At 40.3% G+C, this 21,334-nt stretch overlaps 1 protein-coding gene across 4 annotated transcripts in view; it reads left to right on the forward strand.

Moving 5' to 3' along the window:
- TC2N (tandem C2 domains, nuclear) overlaps nt 1-17,555 on the forward strand; it is a 31,213-nt gene extending 13,658 nt beyond the window's left edge. Inside the window, exons 2-12 of one of the 4 annotated variants that reach the window (XM_065636187.1) lie at nt 1,626-1,749; nt 2,414-2,647; nt 5,887-6,051; nt 7,521-7,612; nt 8,254-8,329; nt 9,306-9,406; nt 10,278-10,394; nt 11,238-11,429; nt 13,337-13,451; nt 13,923-14,122; nt 16,413-17,555. In XM_065636187.1, coding sequence (XP_065492259.1) covers nt 1,683-1,749; nt 2,414-2,647; nt 5,887-6,051; nt 7,521-7,612; nt 8,254-8,329; nt 9,306-9,406; nt 10,278-10,394; nt 11,238-11,429; nt 13,337-13,451; nt 13,923-14,122; nt 16,413-16,523 — 1,470 coding nt within the window. In that variant the 5' untranslated portion in view covers nt 1,626-1,682 and the 3' untranslated portion in view covers nt 16,524-17,555. The remainder of the gene's footprint in view (nt 1-1,625; nt 1,750-2,413; nt 2,648-5,886; nt 6,052-7,520; nt 7,613-8,253; nt 8,330-9,305; nt 9,407-10,277; nt 10,395-11,237; nt 11,430-13,336; nt 13,452-13,922; nt 14,123-16,412) is intronic. The other 3 variants (XM_065636190.1, XM_065636191.1, XM_065636192.1) reach the window with 3 other exon arrangements.
- Nucleotides 17,556-21,334: the final 3,779 nt, after the last annotated feature.

A 21,334-nucleotide genomic window follows, 5' to 3' on the forward strand; every position in this document is an offset into this window, starting at 1 on the left:
ACTAATGGAAATATATTTTAATAATTTCCTTCTAATCAGTACTATGTGATAGCTCATGATTAAGAATAATTCTGAAACGGTTATGTACTTGTAATAGTAAACCTTCATTATATTTCACACTTGTGTTTTAAAGATAGCACGTTAATTCAAGGCTTCCTCCTGAAGCTCCTGGTGGCTTTGCCAGACCCCGCGGATAAAGCAGAGGCAGCAGCGCTGAGGTCCAGCAGAGCTCCCCGGAGCGGGTCGGTCAGTGCCTGCCGTCTTTGGGCAGTATTCGCAAATTGACGCATCTGTTGGTAACTTTCAGTTGCACCCTACCCGTGGAAATAACTGATGTTACAACAAGAAAGCACATGATTTCTAAGTTAGATGAAGTGTCTGTAGGTTAATGTCTTCACTTGGCATCCATCAGAGTTTTGGGGGGCTTTTAAAAGAATTTTTTTTTATATTAGTGTTATTTCTGTTAACAGGATTCGAGTGGTTGCCTAGCTGTCTTTGAATACACACATACACAAAATGATGGCACTGTTCAAGCTGCAGGTGGGAACAGCTTCTGTGCTGTAGCAGAAAAGCTTTCAGCAATTCCTTGCCATTGACATACCTGAGCAAACGTGTCCATTTTTGCATAATTGTCATCTTCTCTCTGTGCTTTCCTGTTTCTCTTCTTGTCTTTCCCATCTTTTCAGCTTATGTTCATATGTTGTTTGGTGTCCTCTAAACTCCGTGGAGTTGGAATCATGTCTTGGGTATGTTCTGCAAAGAACCTTGTGTACTTTAGGTACATGTAAAAGAACTAGACCTAGACAGCTAAAGTTTTGGACAGGAGGCAATGCAGCTGTCTGCGTCCCTCTGAACAAAAGAACATAAGGATATGAATAAAGACATTTGAATGAGGCCAGTTAGTATTGTCATAAAGTTCTTTTAATGTTAACCAGCTGTTATGGACTTGTTCTCATTCTTCAGTAGATTACATGCCTCTTATTTTGCTGGAAGTCAGCGCTCTCTATTTCTGTATGCATAGCAGACAATTATATAATGAAACAGGTCTTCAGTTTCATATGTATACAATTATGAGAAAGCAGTAGTTCCTCAAAGAAGGCAATTTTGGCATCGTTCATAAAGAGTGTTTTCAGATCTACAGTATGGAGTACGTTGAGTGAAAAATGTAAACGCGTATGGATGTATGTGAAAATAGTACATGAGTGAAAGAGGATAGGAGAAACGTGAACAAGAGAAACAGAATAAAAACCACATCTTGCAAATGACTTGACAAGACCACATCAAAACAGCTGTAAAGCTGAGTAAACTGCAAAGCCCAGTGGCACACACAGATACGAGGAGAATTTTAGTGTTCCTGAAGGACAGGGACCTGTCTGAGTGGGTCACTGAAAGTACTTGGATGCTGCACATTAAAGTTATTTTCTCTTTCCCTGTGCTTTTATATAAAATCTAATTTATCTCAGTGAGAGAAATCCGATGGCTCTGATCCTTTTATGGCTGAAATAACTTTCTCATTGCCCCTGGGACTGTGTCCAATAAGCAGTCACATATTAAATAACTGATAATATTGCATTTTGATTTCAGTTATTCCCATCTAATACAGTTTGGTTTATTGTGTTTTTCAGGTTTCATAGCTACACTGGATCTTTGATTGTGGTCTCTAAATTGCAGCACTGAAAACAATGGCAACAGAATGTATAAAAAACTGCTGCAAATGGTGTTTCTGCATGGAAAAAGAGAAAAATGATCGTGAGTTCTGTCATAATGACATTGACTAAGAGTTTTGCTGGTTTGGCTTCATTAATGATGAGATTTCCCATTAATAAAATGACTGTCACCCCGATAAGCTTCAGTTCTTTTAAAACATCTAAAATTCTTTTCATAACTCCAATTGGAGATTGAACATGTGCTAGTGTTATGGATTGGAATTGGAACTGAAAAAATAACACTGTCTGAAGTCTGCACTTTTGCAGCTTGGAATGCCATCCAAAAAAGCCAACTTTTTTTACCGAGGTTGTGTAAAGGTCTCGTATCTTTAAAACTCTAAGAGTGAATGCTTTTTTTTTTTTTTAAACTCGCTGTGGATTTGCTGTTAGGATTTTCTTTGGTGTCTTAGTTGTTTAAAGAACTCTTCTATGATACAAGTGTACCTCCTGTAAAAAATCACTTAAGAGCAAGGTAGCTATAAATATAGAAGCTTGGGCAACAAAGAGTTTGGATCAGTAGTACAGGTGTCATGAGTATGAATATCTTTTCCAGGTGCTAGTCCCAAATGCTGGTAAAACTGAATACTAGGAGCCATTAAGTAATGTATCAAGCACAGATCCTATTAAATAAAAGAGATCTGTTCATAGTATTGTTCAAAACTTAATGCACATGTGGACTGTCTGTTTTTCTTGCTCTTTATTTTTAGCAGTTTCCATGGTGCAGGAATCTGAAGCAGTAGCTGCAAGCAAGCCAACTATTGTAGAGAAGCCTCCATTGTCTTCTGTGTCAGTGAAGCGTCAAGTTGGCTGTTCAGAGGATTATCTGCTTTCTAAACTGCCCCTGGATGGTCAGGAGGTACCATTTGTGGTCCCTCCATTCAAACTGGCTTATGTACAACCGAAGAACCTTCCCAGTATCTCACATGCTGGAGGGATTCAAGGTAAAATATAAACCACATTGCTGAAGCAGTTGTTTAGCTTCTGCTACTCCTTGAAAGTTGTCAACTATTCCTACTAAAAACATATGTTTGCTGAACTTTTCTAGAAGCCTGTTTGTTTATTTTCTCTCTGGACATCCAGAGAGGTTTTTGGAAGGATTTCATCCCACCATGAATCTCTGTGATGTTGCATGAATAAAACTGAAAGGGAGGATTGCTGACCAGTGCTCGTACTCAAAGTAATGGAAGACACTTAAAGGAAACGGAAGCTGTATTTAGAATTTATTGGAAAACCTAACGCATCCCCAGCGTCCAGATAACTCAAGTAAAGAAGGTGGCTGGTTTAGCTTTCATGTTTAGTGTACTGACATGTTTTAACAGACTAACACATCTTCCGTTTCAAATTCCACCAACAGGCAGCATGTGCTACTCTATGGTGGAATTTTTTCCTCCTACTGTTTCCTGCTCTTTTTGCTGTTCTTTGGGAGCCCGGGGGCCGCAGATCTCACTGGTATAAGGTTGCACACGATTCTGTGATTCTTTGCTTCACAACAATCTTGTCCTTCAACCTCTGCCAGTTAGTCCCATGCTCGGACTGTCAAAACGATGCACATGCAATTTAGGCATGGTGGCATTTTAAAAGGATAAGAGCCTGACTTGGTAACATGAGTTATGGGGCATGTGCTATCACAAGGCTCTTGGTCCTGCCAGGAGATGCATAGAATCAGGTAAGGAAAGACTTTGGCACAGGGGCAAACCTGAAGGGTTGTTTTCTCTACAGTTGCTTTGCCTTGAGTACGTGATAAGTGGGTAATATGCTTTTAGTCTCATGTGACCATATTTCTTTTCTGAGGGTAGAAACCTTAACTGAAAAAAGTCAACCACAGATTGCATAATAACTAATGCAGTACAACTTAACCTTTTTGTGTTTGTGTGGTTTTATCCCCACCCTTCTCTCTTTTCCCCAGATCCTTGCTGTTGCTTCTTTTCTCCTCCTGCCTGCCTATTGCCAAACTTCCTCCTCACCCTCACCCACCCTGCTGGGAACACCGGTACCAGAGCCAAGCTAATCAGCCTAGCAGAGCGTTTTGGTATAGATTGGTCATTCTGTGCCCAATCTTTTTAGTGGGCTTTATTTGTGATGTCTGCCTCACCAGACACGAACAGGCAAGCTAATAGTTGGAGGTAGAACACATGAGGCCCTTCTCATCTCTGAGTCTGATGTCGCTCAGCCTCCCCGCTTCTCTGCTGCTTCAGTAGCTAGTTCTTGTAATTCCATACTTGGACAAGGTGTGGAAATGCTGGACATGTTTATGGTAATCCCGTTTCTCACTGGGTCTGGGCTCAGGCTCTGCCTTGCTTTGTCTTATTCTCAAGACACTGTACAGAGAAGTGCATCAAGGGCTCTGAGGCACAAATGTTCTCCAGGGAGAAGGAAGATGTGTCTAAATGCCTTTAGATAAATATTTTGTGTGATAATGCTGTTCTACACAATCTTATCAGTCAGTGATTTATAAACCACTGACTTGTCTTCATTGGGAATTCTGTTTCATCATCATTTCTGAAGGACCTGGTGAACAGACTGGCTATAAAGCCAGTAGATCTTCTGGCAGGATGACCCGAGTCTTCATAATTGTCTCTCTTGAGCAAATATTTTAAATTCTTGAACAAATATTTGAAAAGTGGCTCTTATGTTAAGTAGGCGACTTCCATTTCTCTTTACAAATATAAATACTTATTTTTTTAAAGTACAGCTTTTTAAGCCTTATTGAATTTGTGTTTAGAAATGCAAAGTTTACTTTTTAGGAAGATTTACTAAATGCAGGGAAATGTGCTGTCATTCCTTCTTTCATATTAGTCAAAGCACCAGCATAATCAAAAAGTGTATTTAGAGTATTCGCTTCTTAGACCGTTGTTAAATACCTGTAGAAGTCCAAGTTGTGCATTCAGTTCCACTCCATTTTCTGTGCATGTCTGACCATTTTCCTTCATTGTAACAGGACATGCTCACTGTTCGCTCTTGGCATCCCTTTTGAAAGCAATTAAGTTCTGGCAGCCTTTCTCTTCAGTGCTCGCTGCAGCGTGTCTCATGCTCTCACAAAAGTAAGCTAGCAGGAAGGAGCGTGCTCCTGGTCTGGAACACTGGCTTTTCCATCATCTGCTGTGTAGCAATTCTTTATGGCCTCATTTCTAGCGTTCACCCTGATTTACGTCATGCTTAAGCCCATTATACTTGAATTCTTCCTTTATCATCTCTCATGTTCCACCTCACTGTTTTAGTTATTCTTTTTTACTTACTCGGCTAATACCTGGAGGAAAGGATTTTACAGCGATAGTAGTTTGCCTCTTATGGTGCAACACACTTGAAGAAGTGAAGGCACTTTATAGTGGGATAAAGAAGTTTTTACTAGACAGGTTGAAATCCAGGGAAGTGAAGTGAAGGAAGCAAACGTCGGAGCTTGGCAGAGTTCAAGTCACCCCATCCCCATTCTCTACTGTACTGTTATATATGGCTTCTTTTTGTTCCAGACAGACAAACAAAGCACTACAGCAGTGTTCTTTACTGTTCTGCTGACCAAGACATGCATGGTTTTTTCTGAAATGATTATAAATAAAGGAAAGAAAAATAGGGCAGCTGTGCTGTAATGGGCTGAGTAAAGGGCTGGGATTTAAGCATTCACAGATCTGTCTAGTTGTGCCTCAGCCAACAATTCAAGTCATTTTGGACCAGTGATTTTACCACCGACAGACTTCCTATGGAAATTGGATGACAAGGACACTGCAGTTACAAGTTACATTATGTTTCTATACAAGACCCTCCTGAAGGTCTGGGGGTCCTTTAGCAGAGTGGGAATGTCATGGGGGTAGGTAGCCAAATAAGTCAGAGGTTTTCTGTACACATGGCCCTACGTTTCCTGTTTATTTCTGCCTTGCTGCCTGTCTTTGAAGCCTTCTGTATTTTTTTAACTCGTTAGGCATATATTGTGGAACTCCAAGGCAGGGTATGCATAGCTTTTTATTGCCAATTTAATTCCAGTGTTTGCTAGCACACTGTGGAAATCTGACATAATGTGTATGTGTGTTTTCTTTTTTTTTTCTTTTTTTTTTTTTTTTTTCCCTGAAGCAGATAATATTGAAATATTTTGTCCTTTGCCCTGAAGGCATTCTGCCTGCTTTATGAAGCCAGGCAGCATGTGTTATGTCTGGAACTCTTGCATTTGATGTTTACTTTTGCGCTGCAGAATCTGCCAGAGCCTCATTCGGTGACCGGAAAGCAGAACTGCATGGCGTGTACCGATGGCCCTGCTATGACGTGTACAACCCATTCTATTTGGAGCATCGGGTTTCGCCAGATCTGATTAGGCGCTGCCAAGCAAAATCAGATAATAGGAAATTATATGGATCAGGTGAGAAGGACCACACCCTTACCTTACTATCTTCCTCCCTTTCCCAAGGTTTATAGGTAAGAGAAAGAAACCAAGAAAAGTACACAGAAGGTGTGTTTGATTATAGCAGTTCTCCAACTGGTCTGTATGCTGCAGACACTTCTTGGTTGGTGAATTGATCTGTGAACCAGCTCTGCTTGATTTCCAGCTGCGCTGTTACTTTCTGTCTTTTGGGGCATAACAGGGCTTGCATGCATCACATGAAGGCAGACAAATTGGCAAAGCAAGCTGGTGTAGCTGCCTCTGATCCAAAACAGGATGCAGTACTGGAGATTCCAGCTACCAGTAATAGGAGTGTTTGAGGGAGATGGAAAAAGGAAGTCAGGCAGTATTCTGAGTGGAGGAATGTCTGAGGAGTGTATATATGGAGAGAGGAATGGGCACTAAAAAGCATTCAGGAGCAGATGGGTGCAAAATGGGCAGTGATGCTATATGCGAGCTTTTTTGTAGTTTGCTTTTGAAGGTGCAGAAATGTCCCCACTTCTCATTGCATAGGTGTGTTTAAGAACAGGGGAGGGTTGTGAGATAGTAAAAGTTTAGATAGGAAGTGTTTGTCTACCTAGATAAAATTTTTCTGTGCTGTTCATTGGTATATTTATCCTGTAATGAATGCTGTTAGAGTAAAGGAGATGACTAAGTGTTGCCTGCTGTAAGTGACTGCTAAGGCAAACGCATTCAGGAAACGTATAGACTCGAAGAAAAGTATACACCTTTCTATCAAATCGGAAGCTGGCAACAGCCTGCATTTTTAAAAATGTTTTATTTAGAATGGTATATTGTGCTTATTTTATAGCTGGGGGAAATGTCTCAGTCTATGTCCTGTTTTAAAATAATTCTGAATCACTATAGAGACTACATGAAAAGACTACTCTATATATTTTGTGTTAAGACAACAAAATATACATAACATTTCAGCAGTCTTTAATGCATATGGTTTTGCTAGGTTTTGTGAACACCTGTGGTGGGAGCCAAATGGGTTTAATGAAACTGTCTGGAACATCTTCCCTTCAGTAAATCCTCTCTTTTTCCATTTTTGTTCAAGCTAAGTAAATGTTTCACTAGTTTTGTCTTAGTAAGCTTGAACACAAGAAAGGTCACTTAATGGTGTCTAGAGTACAGTTCTAAAATACCTTCTTCCTCAAGAGTTTTTTGACAGCTGTTTCAAAATGATCCTCTTTATGTGCATCTATGGACTAAGCAAAACTCTGCACCTGTTTTGTAGCAGCAACTGCTATGATGGTTTTCATTTCTGTGAGCTTAGAACTACAGAATGTGTTTATTTGGAAGCTATGAAGTGAAATGTCCTTCCATAGATGTTATTTAGCTGGGTTTTAATTCTGCTGTAGGTCTACTTAAAATTTAAAAAAAGTCTTAATTTTTTTCTAGCAATGATGCTTACATTATTTGTGTTGTTCTCTTTGTCTTTTTAGTTAGTGATTTAAGACCTAGTGCTTTGCCTGGATCATTTGATGTGAGTCGTTCAATGTTTGACCTCAGAAGCCCACCTCATCGATTCATGAAGGTGAGTTCCCCTTGTAACTTCAGCTATACTGAAAACTCAGCTTACTTGGTGTGTCTGTTCCTGTTGCATTGTTTTTCAAAGTAAACACTGAAGGGCATTGTACTATGCACTGGAAGGACTAGAGGGACTAGAAGTTCAACATCTTGACCAGCTTCAGGAGGCTCTTTCCTGGTGTCTCCTCTGACTATTGCTGTTCTGGCGCAACAAGGCTGTTGAGAAACCTGAGTGGGCTGCTAGGCAGGACAAGACAGACAAGAGGCTGTGGTTTGTCATCTTGTGATTTCTCCCATCGGTTGAAAAGTAGAACACTAGAAGTTTCCACTGATGCAAAAAACCACTGTTTTTTTGCACACCCTCTCCCCCCCCTTTTTTTTTTTTCCCTAATAATCATCTTTTACATGGAGGTGAAGTTGCATATACATCAGGGAGCAAAAAATCTGTGCTGGCCATATGTGTCCTGTATTAGCTCTTTGCGTCAAACAGTAATTCCATGCTGCTAGATGAAGAGATTAGTAGGGAATGAGACAATTATTTGAAATTGCATGTTGTTTTGTTTTCATCATGTCTTGCCTGATGGTAGAATCTCTCTGACTTTTCGCATCTGTTGCTCTGAATTAAGTGACTTTTTTTTTTGTCCCCAGAGATATGATTCACTTTCCAGTGTACCTAGCAGTACCTCTTCCAGGAAGGATTCACAAGGCAGTAACAGGAGTCTGGGTAAAGTTCTGTTTGTTTACCTTGTAATGAAATATTTCCCTTTGCACTTGAAACATTAAGCTATCTCTACTGTTGATGAGTTGGGGTTTTTTTGGGATGAGTCTGATCAGAAAGTCAGTTTGGAGATTACTTTGCAGTTTGAAATTAAGAGTTTTGGAGTTGTACCTTCCTTTTATTAGGAGATTGAGCAAATGAGCCATTGAGTTGTTCTTGTGCTTTTGAAAAATGGATACCTGCATTTACGACCCCAGTGAACTAAGAAATAACAGGTGTTTTGTTAGGATAGAATGCAGTACCTTGTTCACAGCTCTAGTCCTTTTTCAGTATTTTTCTGTGGGAAGTGCCTGGAATCCAATACCCGTATTACATTGAGAATTAGGCAAGAATGTTGCATGCAAACCTAGTATCCTTGTTTATTAATGAATGCCGAAGTAGAGATTCTGCAAAATAAACTCTCAGAATTTCACCTAGTCTCCTCAAAAAGAAGACTGGAGAATGATGACCGAGTTTCAGTCGTGACAGAGAAATGCTGGATATTAAATGGCTCTTCTGACTTGGAGAAAAGCATAATAGTAAAATGTTTGCCAAGCTGGAATTGAAGTCTGAGGAAGATGAAAAGCAGGGCAATTTAGAAATTTAACAGCGAAGGTGATTAAGAGAAGTGATAGATTATAAATGTGCTCTGGGGGTCTCAGGCACATGCTTTTCTGCTTTCTAAAAGTTGTTTGAGTACAACACAAGTTATTAAGTTCAGTAGAGATAACTGAGGTAAACGTGAAGGCTACGTGGAATGTCAGGCTACAGGGCTTCACAGATATTTTGTCCTTAAAATGTCGGTGTTCAGATATTTCAAACTTATTTTGAGGCAAGTTTTCAAATATAGGCAGTCCACTTATTAATGAGTTCCCTTATTCTTGGAATGAACTTTTAAGATACTGCATTACTTCTAAAAACACTAATTGGCTTTCTTCCATAGATACTATTACGTTATCAGGTGATGAATGGGACTTTGGAAGACTAAATGTGAAGCTGTGTTACGTTTCTTCTGTAGAACAGATTTGGATCACAGTTTTACATGTAAGTAAATATAAGTAATTTTATTATAATTTACTTAAATGGCTATTTTCTATACTTAGTGTTCATTCTCATTAAATTTGGCTCTCTGTTACTTTAAGGAATACTTTTAGGAGAAAAAGAAATTTACTTTTAAGTATTAATATAAACAAAGTTCAGTCAAATGTAATACTGGGCTTCATTCAAAGTGTGTTCCTTGCCTGTGTTTTTTTTTTCTGATGCAATCTCTGTTCTGCTGCAGTCCATAGTAAAAAATAGTATATAACTCCTTATGGTACCATACATATGTTCTGATTGTGGAGTGAGGAACTATTCAGCATAGATAAGAAAGCTGACCTGGTCATAGGTTGGTCGTGCTCTGGAAATTTTCCTGTGGAAGCTTGAAGGCAGCAAATTGGAGCAACTTTGGAGGCAGCATTTAACTGACTTCAAATCTAACAGTTCCTTCAAGGCAGAACCATAATAGCACTGTAAAGACCTATAGCTCCTTGTGGCTTTTTTGTTAGCTAATGTGATACTGTTATACTGGCTGTTCTAGACACTTTCAGGAACTGTGAATAATTTCTAGGCGATGGAACTCTGAGTAGTCAGAAACCTCATACTATGACAAGTGTTAAATACTATATAAGGGATTTCATTATTTATCTGTTGTCAAATTGCCACATAGTGAAATCATTAAAATTTACAGAATAACTTTTTAACCCGTGGTTGTGAAAATTAATTATTAAATAATCTGAAGTGACACAATCATTACACTGGCTCTGATTTATATTCAGTATTACCGGAATTATACATAATTCTAGAACACTGTAGAAGACTCTTGTTTCTAAGTTGTCTGAAGTTTTCTAAACTGACTGTGTTTTCAATGTTGCAGTGCAAGGACCTGGCCTGGCCTTCTAGCTGTGGGGAAAATCCTCGTATCTGTGTCAAGGGGATTCTCACACTGCCCAAACCAGTGCAGTTCAAATCTTCTGCCAAGGAAGGTTGCAATGTAAGTAGAGGCAGGGAATACACTGAGAAATCTTTTTCGTCAAAAAATTGACCAAACATTTACTCCTATGCCATATTTGCTGCGGTAGTTGCCTAGTTTGGGGTTACTGTAGCTTTTTATTTTTTTCCAACTTCTCAAAACCCTATGAAAAGCCTTGTTCCACTCCCTCCCTCTGTATCCTCTCTGGCATTGTACTGTTACCTTCCTTTTCTCCCAAGGCTACAGGACAGATAATGCTCATGGGGAACTGAACCCTGAGCTGCTGGCCTTGGCAATGCAGTGGTGGAGGACTGGAGGAAGCCTGGGCATACCTGCAGGTGCACGTTCACCCCAGGGAAGGTAGATGATGTTACTGCCCGTCACTAGGGCTGGAGACAAAGTTCATGCTTCCCCTCTGCAGAAAGTAGTAAGAATTATTCACATGAGACAAGGCTCATGATAGTGGCAGTAAAGAAGTATTAAGGGGACGGAAGGTAAAGCAACATAAACCTTCCATAATGTGAGTCAAAGGTGAAAGAAAGTAAGATCAGCAGGAGAGATTGAAGCGAAAGGCCACAGGAGAATTTGCTATGACAACGTGTGTCTGCTGTTGTAAAGCTCCAGAAGAGATGGCCTCAACTCGTTATGGTAGTGAAAACAATCCAGAGCTTTGTTCCTGCCAGCGTGTGACAATGAGGTGGTGAGTCTGTGGGGCTTATGGCTGTAGAAGCACACTTTGCCATGGCAACCTAAAATGGTATGAGGGAGCAGTGGCTATGGGACCAGGAAGCTTTGGTTTCTAGGTTTCTGGCTCGGTGCAGCTCTCTTACAATGGTGATGTTACCCCTCTGTTTTTCTTTCTAGGACATTGAATTTATGGAAACTTTTGTATTTGCTATTAAATTGCAAAGCCTGCAGGCTGTCAGATTGGTATTTAAAATCCAGACACAGACTCCCAGGAAAAAAACAATTGGCGAGTGTTCTTTGGCACTGCGGGAGCTCAGCTCAGAGGAGTCAAGTCATTGGCTGGATATCTCTCCTGCTTCCAAAGCGCCTGTAAGTGCCAAAACTGTGAAAGTATGTTGTATCACCTAGAAAGACTTGCTGGAAATGAAAGTAAAATAATTTGTACTAATTCTATGTTAACAACAAACAGGGTTGGTTTGTTTTTGGGTTTTCTTTCCGCTTTCTCAGGGAGAGACATTTTGATGGGGAAAAAATGCAGACTTTTGAACTCTGGACATAGCTGTTCTGGTCATAAACTGGAGCCGTTTCTGGGAAAAGCGCTAGAGCAAGCTCTTCCACACCATGACACACAGCTTGAGGGAGGGGCATTCTGGGGAAGCATTCAGCAAAGGACACCGGGTAATTGTCTTTTCCGACCAAAAAAGCATCGGAAGATCCTTAGGACTCACAGCAAGAGCTCAGAGCAAATGGAATGTGCTTTTGTTATGGAAGAAAACTGCTAAGATCTTCAGTGGCTTGAAGCTGCAGAGATAGCTGTGTATTTAATGTTCAGATTGCATGCTGTGAGGTAATAATTCAGTCAGTTCATTTCCATTAGCATAATAAGAAGCAGGTGGTTTTCACAGTGGGATTTCCTTTCCTCCTACCCTCACTTTGTTTCTTTTACAGATTGTGTCTAGACATTTGTATTTTTGACAAATTAAACTTGAATTAGCAATTCAAAACAAAATTTTATCTAAGTGTGTCTGAGTAACATGAGTGATAGTCTTGATTTCTAACATAAGTTACACTTGACATTTTTGAGTTCTAGCAAGAATAACCATATTGCTTCAGAAGCAGTAAGATTTAAGTGAAAGAGGAAGCTGGTTTAGAAACTGCTTCATCCCAATGTAAATTCCTGAATCATCGCATAGTTTCTGTGCTGGCTTTCCTCACTGTTAGATCTGAGAGCCCTCCAGACACTGCTGGAAGTGATCCCTGTACTGCCCCGTGAGGCAGCAAACTACCCTCGCTTGCCAACGGAGAGCCAAAGCTCCGAGGTGAGGAACTGGCTTCCTCTCAGGGTGACAAAGAAGTTTTGTGGCTGAGCTACGAAGAGAATTTAGGCCGCTTCAGTGAACTGGAACCTGATTCCTCTTTAGCTGACCTGTTCCTCTCATGCTTGGTGTATTTTGCTTCACTGGAGTGTGTTAAAATTTGAAGGGAACCAGGACTAGCAACGTCCTTTTAAATGGAGGCTGTCAGGAAAGCTTGGTCTCCACTGGCCTTCTGCTGTTTCTTAGAGTGTTCAGTGTACATCAGCATCTGACAGGAGAGTCATGGAGATGCATCAACAGAACTCTGCAACTAGCAAAAACTCTAAAAAATAGTTCAGACTGGAGATCTCAGTGCATTCAGAGGCGGGGTGAGGGGTGTATGTGTGTAGGCATGTAAAACACGAGTACTTCCATAACACAGGGAACTCTGCAGCTTGCAATCACCCTAAACATTCATGATATTAAGTGACAGGGCCTGTGTCTATGGAAAGCATCGCTTATATCTCCATATTGCAAAACTCGAAAGTGTGGGAGGAGAACTCCAAAGGTTTTTGTGTTAGTGGAGCATACCTGGTCTCTCATTTCCACACCCAGGTTTAGTAGAGCTACAGCCGCATGTCTGGTTTTCCCTGTATGTGTCTGCTCCTACCATTGCAGAATCTTTCCCAGGTGAAAAGTGAGGACTTTTTTATGTGTCCGTATCTCTGCCTGCAGCCCATGAGGGCCGTCTGTGCACCGCACATAAGCCATCAGTGGAGCACATGTACTGCGGCTATGACAAGTGCAAGATGCGCTGACTTACTGTGTATCTGCAGGTTGTGTATACAACACATGCTTATATTTCTGTCCAGGAAATCCCAGATAGAAATGTGGGAGCCCAGTATATGACAGAATTCCTGTGTTTCCTGAGTTTATAAGCAACTTAATCCAGATGTTATAGCAACATTCTTCTGCTTGTAGGTGTGCCGCGCAGAACTTCAAGTAGGAACTTGTTTTCAAGCAATAAACAGGAGGATTCAGTTACAGATTCTTGAAGCACAAAACCTTCCAGTTTCATCTACACCGCTGTCTTCAAGTAAGTTACATCAGCTGTCTCATGCCTCCTGTCTAAAAGCATTTGTAACAGGTAAATTGCTGCTTAAATGGATTGGCAATTCATAACATTCCTTACAAACCTCAGACTAACATATTGTGCAGTAGCTTTCCATTGCCAAGGCTTGTTTCCACAGATGTCTTACTTGATTACATTTTGTTTGGTTTGAAGCTACGTGTTTATGTATTTTGGAAGATTTTTATCCCAATATTAATCCTGACATACAAGGGCATTAGCTTGCACTTGCTGTTTGGATACTGTGTTAATCAATTCAATATTATTGAACATACTCTGTGTGACTAGTCAAGAAGGTTATTGTACAGTTCTTTTGGCCAGACTTTTGGGAAATTGTTGCAATTTGAACCACACATGTGGATCTTGTCAGTTCCTCTTGGGGTGTGTTTGTGAGTAACCCTTGGTGTGCTCTGCCTTTTTCCCTCCCTTTTGTGCTAGGTTTCTTTGTGAAAGTTGGAATGTTTAGTACAGAAGGGCTGATCTATAAGAAGAAGACTCGACTTCTGAAGTCCACTAATGGCCGAGTGAAGTGGGGAGAAATGATGATTTTTCCAGTTAGCCAAGCTGAACATGGAATTAGTTTTCTCCTCAAACTCTACAGCAGAAGCTCAGTGAGAAGAAAACACTTCCTAGGACAGGTTGGTTTCTGCTAACTAGGATGATATCCTTTACTTAAAATCCAGTTCCACAGGTTTCTTGGTATGAGTTTTAAAATATTTTAAATAAGGTGGCATATAGCAAAATAGTAAATTCTAATAAACTCTTCTGGATGTAACCCAAGAAAGAACAGTTTGGGGCTCTTAAACATGCACTAACATAAGAATTGGAGTTGACATGATTTTTCTTTTAAAAAGTAAACCTTACGTCATTTTTGTGTGGAGTATTACTATGTGAAAGATTCCTTCCTACAGACAGACATACCGTTTCCTCCTGGCCTCTAGACTTTTTAAAGAAAAAAACAGCACCCACAGGAGCTCTACAGCGTACGATGTACTGTACAGAAAGGGGGTGTGTTGGCTTACTCTGCCAATGCACTTACACACTGGTGCGTGTAAAAGGAAATGTCAACAGTTACAATATCAGACTGCCTTCCTGGGTAAAACAGTGCTGAAATCAATACTCTAAACGTGTATGATCAAGTGATAACATAGCTGAACAAACATAATTTTCTTTTTCAGCTAGAAATTCAGTAGTATCTCTTTGAAAGCATTTGTGTGATCATATTTATTTAACCACCATCAAACTTGGTAGTCTGGTCTCTTCTTATTCTCTGTCCTCTTCCCCTTGCTGTTCTAACTCACCATCATCCTGTCCCTTCTTTCTCTCCTTTTCTTGTTGGTATAGTGAGCCATAGCTGCTTTTAACGCTCCTTGCTTTCCCTGACCCAGCTAGATTTAGTAGCACAATTTTAATATATGCATAAACTAACAATGTAGAATTGATTTTGCGACCCCAACTGTAATGTCCCTTGTCAGATGAAGGGCTGTGCTGTCCTTAGGTACAGAGGATGGTACTGTCCCATTCTGGTGGTGTTTCTTGTGCCTGCTGAAGATGTGCAGCTAAAGAAGATGCAGATGTGCTATAGAAATGATGTGCCAGCAAGAGTTAGTTGAAGTCCCTCCATTTTATGGAGCCTCATGTCACACGTGCTCCATATTTCTGTGATACCTGTTGGTGGCATTGGATTTGGAATAGGAAAAGAAAAAAAAATTGTTCTTTTTAGATGTGCTACCTTGGGGCAAAAATAACTGGGTATGATTTTGCAGTCGCGTAGCAATATGTGAGGTCATCTCAATCTGACAAGTTACATTTAATCATGGATATTATTTTTAGGGAGAGGAAATGAGCTACTTCTGCTCATCAGAGGTTATTTGGAAAAGGTTATTTCAGCTTATGCAGGCAGACATTGCCACATAACACATGAAGACATAAAGGAAAAACGTACTTTGAGAAGTTGGCTGAGTAGCTGGAAAAAGATGAGTATAGCTGGATCTATTAACTTTGTTCTTCAGAGAATGATGTTTAATTGGATGCCTTTCTAAGCAGACAATGCTTAGATTAGGCTGCTTTTACAGACATGTCTTTAATCATGAGCAAGATGTATATTGAGTCTCAGTGGATGGAACATCAGCTGTTTGTGGTATTCAGGGAGACATTATTCTCAGTTGTGGAGGACTCGGGCCTCAGCAGTGTCAGCTGAATGCACTTCATGGTGAAGGTTTCTGAGAAGCATTGGAAGGACTCATTCTTGGAAGACTTGAGGAAATAGAGTCCTGTAAATAACGATACGTACTTACATAAGCAGAATTATTTAGGCAGTGGAGGCTGGCGATAATGTTCAGGGAAACTTCCTACTTGTACCTCATTTCCTCATTTAATGGCCACTATCCATTAACTGAACACTGAGAAGAAATGGGCTCTTACTGCATGACCATGTGTGGCATGGGCTTGTCAGTAACCTCTGTGGAATGCAGGTTTGGCCCTGTCTGTTGGAGTGTGCGGTTTTAAACGCCCACGGAAAGGCTGGACAGTGAGCTGGGGACACCAGGTGGCTTGGAGCCAACTGGGGTTTGACTGCAAAGAGCCATCGCCGGCCCTGATGCACCCCTGACCCCAGCACGTGCGTTTTAACAGAGCAAGGAATGCTCGACTCAAAACACTAAGTAGAGAAACATTAGTATGTAGTGAGTTCTCTAAACTATTTATTTAGAAGCTAAATTTAAACCCAGACTCCACGTGTTCCCAGCTGAAAGCCAAAATATGTTAGTCTTAACAGAACTGTATTTGTTGCTATTATGCTTTGGTCGCAGTCTACACATTGTATCTCATTCTACACTTCCATGGTGTTTATTTGGACCTAATAAAGGCTGGGCCTCTGTGTTATATCAATAAACTCAATTTTATTTTTCTTTTTGTTTCTTCTTGCAGATCTGTATAAGTCCTGATAGCAGTAACAGTGAAGCAGTAGAGCAGTGGAAAGATACTATTGCCAACCCTGAAAAAGTTGTTGTTAAATGGTACAGCATTGGTCCATCTTGAAGACTGGAGATGAAACTCGGGACTAATTTTTCTAGGAAGACATTCCTACGCTGTTTAAAATAGTATAATTGAAAAGAAAAATATTGTCTACACAAGTTCTTCAGAAGGTCTCCACTGCATCACACCTTCATAGTAACTGGGAAAATGCAGTTTCACCAAGCAAAATGCTGTGTAAATATTATTAAGAAGACGACTTAGGAACTGGGGAAAGTACTCATTTGCTTTAAAAAAAATCCACCTTGAAAAATACATTTTTGACCCTTTTAGGCTCCATAAAAGCACAGAAATCCAATCTTGGAGAGAAGCAGCTTGAATAATCAGCATGTCATTCACTAGTCGCTGACATTATCCTCATCTGCTATCTTGTCTTTGGCAGACTCCAAAGTCCATGGGAATCAATCTGGCCAGTGGCTGGATCCCAGGTTCCCCCAAGCCCTGGGGGTTGCACCCCTGTTGACACCATTTGATCAGAGTAACGTGGGAAGGCTGTGGCTGTAGGAGGAGGCATGAAAGGAACTACACAGTAAGGCAGTACCCAACAGCTTTTCTCACCTCCATGTTTGATGCAGAGTTGTTCAGTACCCTGACCTGCCTGTAACCTGGTTTTTCCCCATCCTTCTCTTTAAACAGAGAGATGGAAAGATAAGAGTTTCTCTGGAAAACTGTGAACTTTGCAAGTGGGACCCTCCAGACTCGCTGTGTTTGAGTGAATTCTGGTTGGAATCAATGGAATAATACAGAGGCAACAGCCCTGCTTAGGATCAGGGCCAATATTTTTAGTTAAATTACTTTCTTATGTAGAATTCTTGTATGTAAACCACTTCCGATCTAATCAACAATGCTTTAGCATTTGCTTACATTACTAAAAGCTAAACTAACATTTACAAAGGAGTAAGCAAATATTTACCGACATAAGTGCTTTTTGATGCTAATTAAGATGCAGCATAGTAAGGGACTCAAACTTTGTTTAAAAACAAAGATGGGCTACTACTGCAGAAGCATTTGTTATGTGCCTAGGATGCTGAAAAATTATGTGTGGGAGTGTATTTTTGTTACTTGTTTCTAGCAAGAAGAAATTACCATATTTTTATTGCAAATAATATTTTTCCTACAAAATTCTAAGATTGTTTTTACTATTACTCCCCATATTTTCAGGCGTTCATTCATAGTTATTTTTAAGGTGGGAAAATGCCGTGTATATAATTGTTAATATATACATCTAAAAGCAGAGACCTCCGTGCACAAATTTAACTACTGGATTTTAAAAATATGTATATATTCCATTAAATCCACTGCTTACGCATTTACTGTTGGCTGTCTGGACTGTACAAATATGTATGTTTGCACAGATGCTGAACAATTTTTATCTTTTTTATAACTTGGATCCCATTCAAACATCCGGCATGAACTAGAGTGGCAGTGAGAGCACTCACTGCTGGAAGGTATAGGAACAGTGGGGAGCAGAGAAAACACTAACAGAAAAGCACATTGTATTTATGCATAGAGCTCAGAGCATCTTTATTTTAACTTTTTTGACTTTGACTGAAGGTCAAGAGAAAATGGATTCTCTTAGATATTCTTTTTTAGTCAGCTGTTAATTGAAGCTTTTAAAACTTCAAACATCCAGATTTTTTGTTGTTGAAATGTAATATTTTGAAAATGGGCAAACAAAAGGATTTTCCTAGGCTCTTATGTGCCTTCTGCATTTTGACCAGGTTTTATAAACGAACTGAGAATTTTTGAATGTTACTCAGAGAATAAACATCAGTTCTAGCTCTGACTGACACCCTTTGCAAAGCTCCCAGTTGGCCCCGAGGATCTTGACTGACGGCGTTTACTTCCAGCCAGTTCTAGCCCGTGGGATGAGCCTGGCCTGTTGGGTAAAATGACAAAAAGAACTGGACCGATCTGATTGATAGGCTTTGTGTATCTTTACTTGAATACATGGATCTTTTTTTATTCATTGTAGCTGAACTGAAGTAAGCAAAAGTGCAGACTACCTGTTTTCCTTATGCAGAATGCTGCTGTGTTTGAAATAGAGGACAGGGAATATCCTTAGTGTTTTGGAGGATTCTATTACCATGAAAGTGGTTCTACAGAACTTTCCAACACAGTGGATAGTGTGTAAAATGAACTTTTTGGGCTATTTTAGGACACCTAAGCTTTTAAAGGCCTAGCTAGTAATGCCACCTTTTTCCCATGTTAATATTTCATCTATGCGTTTATAATAAAAGTTATGAACGGAAATTTTTTTTAATTGTTTATACCCGTGTTTTCCAGCATCTCAAACTGAAGTTCAAGTCTTACTTTTTCTCTGAGAAAATGCCAGCTAAGGAGCTAAGGAGCTAGCATTGCAGGTAGGGGAGTTGACTGCGAACACGCTGAGGAGCTGTGTAAGGGCGCTCTGTGCAAGATGCCCACAGGTACTGGAGCGCTCGAGAATGTGCTCTGAGGCACCGCTTCATCCTCGGCCCCTTTCTGGGCGTTGGGGTTTCCGGCATCTATGTGTGCATTCATGTAAGAATTTAATGAATTCTTAATAGTTGGCCAAAGGCAAGCACAGTGGAGCAGTGGAGCAAGTCCAGAGGAGGCCATGAAGATGATCAGAGGGCTGGGGCGCACCTCTCCTGTGAAGAAAGGCTGAGAGAGTTGGGGTTGTCCAGCCTGGAGAAGAGAGGGCTCCTAGAGGAGGCCTACAAGAAAGCTGAAGAGGGACTTTTTACAAGGGCTTGTAGTGATAGGACAGGGGTAATGGCTTTAAACTGAAAGAGGGTGGATTTAGGTTACATGTAAGGAAGAATTCTTCACCATAAGGATGGCAAGGCACAGGAACAGGCTCCCCAGGTAAGTTATGGATGCTCCTGGAAGTGTTCAAGGCCAGGTCGGACGGTGCTTTGGGCAACCTGGTTTAGTTGAAGATGTCCCTACCCATGGCAGGGTGGTTGGAACCAGATGATCTTTAGGGTCCCTTCCAACCCAAACTATTCTATGAAAATTGGAGCATTTAAGTTGCTTGTTGCCCAGATTTGTACCTCAGTCTGTCTAGAACACTACAGTGTTCTTGAGGAAACATGGTACTTAAGTTGTAGGAAGCAGAAAGTCCTTTATTTGTTCCACCACACAAGATTTGGCTCTGCTTGTTACTAGTCTCAGCTGATTCAATGCACACTCCATTTCTGAAAGGATGGCAGTGGAGCACTGGGTTGTCCATCTCTGTAGGTGCTCCAGCCTTGTCAGGCGTAACAGGGTAGAGAGGCTGCAATATGATGATGAAGCAAAGAAACTTAGGTTGCACTGTTCTGGCTTCTAAAAAAAAAAAAAAAAAAAAAAAAAACCAACAACAAAAAAACACCACCACCACAAATCTCTGTCCTACTTGTGTCCTAATTACTGACTCCTGGGAGGAAATCTGGACTTCTCTTTGCATTCACTACTGAGGAAAACCATCTAGGGATGGAGAGGACCTGCCCAGCTCAGGAACCAATAAGTACCCATTCATTGCATCAGCATTTACCTTGCAAGTAGATGACAGCTGTGCTTCAAACACCGCATCATCACCTGAAAGTGTAGTCCACCTCCTCCAAATAAAGCCTGCCAGGTAAGGGGTTTGTCCAGAGGATTGCTACAGTGGTTGGAAAATAAAACTCTTCTGGAGGATGGGGGCTGCCAGTGAGTTAATTTTGTGAGGTCATCTGTGTAAGAGGTGTTGCAGAGGAGGTATGGAATGGAGAATGACTATAAGCAAAAGTCTTTGTAGATTATTTTCTTCCAAGTACATGTTGAGAAGACACCGGGGTGCATACACACTGACTAACTCTTGAACAGAATTGTGAAAGGTGGAAGGTAATTTGTGGTGTAGTAGAATCAATTGGTTACACAGACTTACTAGCTGTCACATAAAGCATTTTTCATTGATGATTCACTGTGTCTAGAACTTAGCAATATCTCTGTTACGTTAGACAACAGTCCTGAAGAAAAAACACAAGACAAGGGGATACATGTACGTTCCTAGCACCAGTTCTAGGGTACAACTGGCTTTAAAATGCAGTGTTCCAGCGGGTGTTATTTCAATTTGAATATCTTAAAAGGCTAGCTAGAAATCACGTGAGATGTCTTGCCTTTTAAGTGCAGAATGTTTTGCTTTACTGCTTAGTGACTGCCTCACTATAAATGCATGTGAGACTTTGGCTTCTCCAAATTCCGCTCTTGGCTTATTTGAGACTAAGGCAGTTTTCCAGAAAAGGATGATGATGCATCATTTGAAGACTGATCCATGATATAAATTAGCAAGGAACTTTATGTACTGCAGGATACATGCAAGAAGGAGAAAAGGTGTCTCAAACCACTCTTCTAATGGTGACAGCTGAATGTTGTCCCTTTAATGCACACTCAGCCACTTTTTGATTGTTAGATCCAAGTTTACTGTCATTGAAAATACTGTTATGAAAGCTGGTTTGTCAGTTCACTTAATTTGTAGATATAAGGCACAAATGGTTTATAGCTGGATTTGCTGTTGCTTGTTGACTCAGTTGACTCAGCTTCTTATAACCATTTTGATGAAAGTAGCAAAGTTTCAGAAGCTATACCAGTTTAATTTCAATCGACTCCAAAATGGATGTAGGTGAACTGGCACAACAGTTATGATCTTACATCAATGTTATTCATACAGAGGTCTGTGCCTGCCTAGTTAGAAATCGACCATAGACTAAACTTAATCAGATTTTCCAGAATGTGTGTGTATATTTTCACTGGTTAATCAAACAATTCTATAATAAGTTTATTTATTTATGACTAATAACATTCTGTATTTA

This window comes from Caloenas nicobarica, chromosome 5 (genome assembly GCF_036013445.1).
Source record: "Caloenas nicobarica isolate bCalNic1 chromosome 5, bCalNic1.hap1, whole genome shotgun sequence".
Classification (NCBI taxonomy): Eukaryota; Metazoa; Chordata; class Aves; order Columbiformes; family Columbidae; genus Caloenas; species Caloenas nicobarica.